Raw genomic sequence first — 5,745 nt, forward strand, 5'->3', positions numbered from 1 at the left:
GGTATTTAAAAGATGTGTAGATGTGGTGCTTAGGGACATGGTTTAGTGGTGGATTTGGCAGTGCTAGGTTAATGGTTAGATTTTATGATCTTAAAGGTCTTTTCCAACTTAAACGATTCTATGATTCTATGAAACAAACCACACTTTCATTGACTGTACCTTTCAAAGATTAATGGCAAGATATTTTCAGTGGAGAGCCTCAGCTATGAATATTTCTATACCTGGGAAAGAAATTTCCTAAATGCAAAGTATATATTATCCTCCCTTCCCTCATCCCCAAAGCCCAAAATATCACTGCTGGTTGATACGACTCCACAAGTAAACCAGTTATGCTATCTATTGGGTGTAGTGCAGCATGCATATTAAAGCATACATTTCAGTTACGTTTCCATGAACAAGCTTTCTGATGCACCAGCTAGATTTCAGTTCTAATAGACTAAGACTAGACACAGGGAAACGTTAAGTGCAAAACCCCAAGGGTCAGTTCTGTCTTAGATCCCCATGCCACCATCTGGCATCAAACCTTAGATGTGCCAGTAATAGTTAAAAAAATCCTTTATTGTCTTTGTCTTACAATGTTGTTGTCTGCTAAGGAAGTAATTTTTATGAACACAGGATGGATGTTCTAGCCTTTTATTAACTTTAACACCAGGCAAGCTAAGAGAAGGCTAGGAAGGTTTTATAAGACAGCTGTGACATTTACATCTGCCTTAAGATGGACCAGCAACACGCTGTGCCCCTGAGAATTTAAGTTTTTAACACCTATAACTAGCCTGCAGGCAAGAGAATATTTTTTTTTTCCTCCCACAGTTTGCAGCATTCCAAAAACTAGAATTGTTCCAGGTCACAGACAGCCTAATGAGTCTGGATTCACATTTTAGGGCAGCTGAATATTGCTTGCTGCTTCATACTGTTAAATATGATCAATTTTACCTTTCTTTTCAGGGCTTAGCAGATACTGGAGCTTTCAAGGGACAGAGCAAGCTTCTCCATCTAAACCCAACTGAATAACATTTGCGGTTACTTTAAAAGTTCAGATAGACCTGAATGGAATTCCTGTGAAGTTGTTTCATGGTGCTTTTATATAATCAGCTACAAAGTTGCTTCACAGACTTTAGTAAGTGAGAAATCAGCTGAGCTTCACTGATTTAAAAAGCCAGATCAAACGTACTCTGGGGACGTAAGATGTCCTGAAAGGTAAGTTAAATACATTCAGTTTCTAGGACGATAAGAATTTAAAACAAGTCCCAGTGAGCCAAAAGGGGCAGGGGGGGAACCCCAAACATGGCATACTTAGTCTGAGCAAAAAGCCCCGGGAAATATGTATATGCAAACCAAAGTGATGTTATAAGCTGTCATCTCTGTCCAGTAACTGCTTCCATCAATCTCTCTTCTCTACAGTCTGAACACACACATACACACCCTCTGCCCCCAAAAGGTGGTATGGTCATTACCCCATGGCTTGGTATTACATGGACTTTTGGATATCAAAAAAGCCCCAGCTTTTCACGTCATTATATTCTAGTTTTGTTTGTCAATTGCTGAATAACCGACTTAAAATTACAAATAATTGGGGGGGATGAATATCACAAGCCCAGCCTGGTAAGGACACATGAGGATTTTCCATTTGAACTACAAAAAAAGGGCTCTCAAGTAAGACTGAAGACCAACACAGTTTCCCCATTAAAGGAAATCTCAGGTTCAGATTTAAAGACCAAGCATGATGGGATGACTGAATCAGAATCCCTCTGCAGGAAGGCACTGGTAGCTTAGCTATCAAAATTGTCATACAAACTAATAACTTCTAGTTAGCTCTAAATCAGAGGGTCAGGAATACTGGAAACAGGCTAGCAGCACACCTTTGGCTGCATGCCATGAGAAACCACAAGCAAGCTCAAGGCAAGGGCAGCTGAGAAGCAATTTTGTGAGATGGTGAAAAGACAGAGTTCACCAGTTCAGCCACGGTACAGCCAAGATACCCACCTCACATGAACAGTTCTTTCTCAGAAGGAAAAATACAATTGGCACATGTATAGCAGTGGGCACTAGTACTCACTAGGCCATCTAACTCCAACAGAAAAATTCTTAAATGTTCAGGAGCACATGACAGTACTTCCACTTCTAACAGAGTCACTGCTACCTTTTACTTGTTCCACTTCTGACAGCCATTGAAACCTTCACCAGCAGAGGAAATAAGTACTACTAAAGTCAGTACGAGTCTGCTATCTTCTGAGAGGCCACTGTTTTAGAATACATTTGGAAGTAAGATTATGTATTTTCAGGTTGCTCTTTTGAGAAAAGTGGAGAGAGAAACTGCGGGAGAAAAAGGAACAAGGAACAGAAAACAGCAAGGCGAGGTAGTGAAATGCTGGATAATTGTACCATGGCTTTTCTACGTTCACAATAGTACAGAGAATGTGTTCTCAGACCCCCTTTTCTAATAATATATCAAGAATACATGCTCCAAGATAGAACAGTAATTTCATTTTAAATGTTTTAGATGGCAACTTCACCATGTAACAAAAAAGCTAAAGCTTGCGTGGCTGGTATGCCATCCAACTAGCCATAACACAGGCATACTTGTATGGACAAAAAGTATCAGTACTGAAACATGCAAGCAAGAAACAAAATCCAACCAAACAGCTACTCTGATTTAATGAAAGCAAGTGGTTTTGTTACAGACCACACAGGTCAGAAATGCAACATGGGCAACATGGCATTCAGCTTGCTGCAAAGAAAAGGCCCAACCTGTGGAAAGAGGGGCAGTTCCCAGGATCCTGCTGTCAGAGAAGCTGCAAAAGAAAGGAGGACTGCTGGGACAAGTTCCATCTGAAACTAAAATGGATGCATTAGGGACTTTTATAGGATTATCTCAAATCAGATAGAGATTATATTTGGAGTGGACTTTAAATAGGTTTTTTTCAGATTGCATTCAAGAAGTAAAGGTTTCACATATGGGCAGAGAACTAAAAATCTGTTACAGAATTAGAATAGTTTGGAAAAAGCACAGCAGAAATAGTGCGTAACAGAGGGCTTACAAATTATGTCAGGCCCAAGACAATCTTCACCTTGCTTAGGGAGATTTGTTTTAGCAAACAGTATCACTGATAAAACAATTTTGCCTCTATGATGTATTTATGTATTTCTACTACTACTATGCATATACACCTAATGCACGCAAGTCAGCTATACTGATGAAGGTGGCACGTGAATATTTCATGCACATCCAAGCCCACAAAGAGTAAACCTACATCAGCTACTACTCAGCACCCTCACCATATCCAGAATTGTGTTATATGACTTACAATGGCAAGTTGCTATCTTGATACACTAAAGATAAATAATTATTTCTTCTTCTTTGAACAACTATGCAATATATAGTTTTCCATTGTCAGCATCTCCCAGTTAATAGCCACTAAAGAAGAGGAGTATCAATTGTCTAATTAAACAACATAATTTACCACCTTGGACAGTAGCATAGGATCATGTCAATGTAGGACTGCTAGTATTGTATACATGCCCAGCATTGACGGATTTTCATTTTTCAGTAGCTAATTATTAGAGGGAAGGTGAGGAGGAGAGGTTCCCTCAGACGAAACTAAGCCAGTAAAGAACAAATTTGATTTGAATGAAATTCAAGCAAAAGTAGAAATTTAAGGCAAGATCGCCTATATTTAATTTATACCATCAATGACTAGCTCTCCTATCCTTCAAAACAGACCTCTACAATTCAAAGAGACACCTTGACAGAAACAGAATCTGTGTTTGGAAGTGCAGCACTAAGTATGACTGACTTGAGCAGGATTTTTAATTAACAGATACAGGCTTGTTAAATCTTTTGAAAAATCACTCTGCTGTTGGTTCATAGGTCTTTAGTACTTGTTCTACGCAGCGGATGGACTATAGGGATGGCTACCAGACTTACTCTTAGTAATCTCAATAATCATTTATGACAATATCACCTTCATATTTAGAAAAAGATTTCACAACAGCAAAAACCCAACAGTAACAAAACCCCGCTATCACAAAACAGGTTCCCAGTCCCACCTCTTTGTTCCCTGCACCGAGATCCCTACCTCAATCTTTCTCCCACAAACAGAACTGAAAGTGGAGCGCCCGTTACCATCTGCTTCCCCTCGCCCCACTCCAGCAGCTGCTGCTGCCTGTAGACATGCACTTAAAGGAGCTGGAAGCCTCAGTGCTGACGTGCTGCAATACAGAACAGGTCCTGCCTCTACTGCATATCAACTTAAGATGATCAGCATACAACCGGTAGTACATACCCGAGAGTTTGGAAACATTTGTTTTACAGACAGGGATGACGACATAGTGATGTTTCAGACTTCTGACCTCAGTTCCTTGCATGTGCACTCACGACGAGCAAAGAAATATTATTTTAAAAAATAAAACAAAAAAACTACTGCCTCACCACACCCCAAGAAAAACAGAGCATTGATCCTCCATCACCTTTTTTTAATACTCTTCATCTGATGCAGTGGTCCCCATGACCATTTCTAGCCTGGGACTACACTGATTTTAGTGAGAGCTTTAAGTGGGTGCAAAGTGACCCATCTTTTGGAGTGCAAGCTATTTACAACCACTTATTTCTACCTGTTTTTTATCACCTATGAGACCTGACCAGACCTAGTACCAAAGACAGAAGTATAGCCCTGACAGCATGGCACAGTGCCTGCACTACTCGGAGAGGAAAGCACCTAAGACTGCATTCCCTGCAGATGGAGATGACAGGCAAATATTATTCCACAGCCAATAGGGAGACAGTTGACAATACAATAAACTTTTACAGTTGTAACAACAAAGGTCATTTCTCCCCTAGCTGTATCCCTTTTCAGCTTTGTTTTTGACTGATTAACAGATACTTACCACCTCCAGTAGCCCAGCAAAACCCTAAGCCTATTATTTAATAAATAATATTAATTCTCTACAAAGAAAATATAAACATATTAGAATTCATCTATATTAGAAAATGTGACATAAAAGCCAATTCCATCAAACCATATAAGTTTGCAATAGCAAAAAAGTTTTCTATGCTTTCCCCTTGTTTAATAAAGACATTCCAAATGCAGCAGCTTACCTGATCTTGCAGAGACATAACAGGATTATTTTTGGTTGTATTGATATGTAGAACATGGTATTTGTTCTTCGCACAAAGATCATAGGCAATATTTGTGAAGGATGTGCTGGCAGTCTTAGGTACTCTGTTGTAAATAATCACCACATCATCTTCTTCATCCAGTGTCACATCTTGTCGGGGGCCATCTACTGTATGACGTTGTTCTATTTCTCTGACCTCGTGTCTTGCAATAGCCCTTTCTGTTAAGGATGACAAATACAAAATTTCAATGTAAATATCACCAATTTTGAAGTTCAAACCATAGAATGCAAATGACCTGGTGAAAAGCAGTAACTCCTCAGCAATAAAGGAAACAGTTGCTGTCATATATATTTCTGACACATATGAAGCAAAACTTAACCTATAAAATGTATGAATGATAAAAGGTGAGTTAGTCTGACACAGAACACAAAGACTAGAAAACAATATACTTAGGGAACACATACTGTATTCTACGACTCATGCTAATGTTACTGAAAGCCATCGTCTCTAAAGAAAAATGTCTATAAAGCGCTATCAAAATGGTGACATCCCAAAACATCCCAAATATTTCTATAAAACAACTTTTTAAAAATTATAATAAAAGGAATAACTCAAGCAATTTGGAGAGT

The 5,745-nt window shown here is 39.0% G+C and overlaps 1 protein-coding gene across 1 annotated transcript in view; it reads right to left on the minus strand.

Moving 5' to 3' along the window:
- Nucleotides 1-5,334, minus strand: part of HS2ST1 (heparan sulfate 2-O-sulfotransferase 1) — a gene marked incomplete at its 5' end in the record, with an annotated part of 19,459 nt that extends 14,125 nt beyond the window's left edge. Inside the window, one exon of the mRNA XM_009585011.1 lies at nt 5,096-5,334. Within this exon, the coding sequence (XP_009583306.1) occupies nt 5,096-5,334 (239 nt within the window). The remainder of the gene's footprint in view (nt 1-5,095) is intronic.
- Between the last annotated feature and the right edge of the window lie 411 nt (nt 5,335-5,745).

The sequence above is a fragment of the Fulmarus glacialis genome, unplaced genomic scaffold, assembly GCF_000690835.1.
Source record: "Fulmarus glacialis isolate BGI_N327 unplaced genomic scaffold, ASM69083v1 scaffold11799, whole genome shotgun sequence".
Classification (NCBI taxonomy): Eukaryota; Metazoa; Chordata; class Aves; order Procellariiformes; family Procellariidae; genus Fulmarus; species Fulmarus glacialis.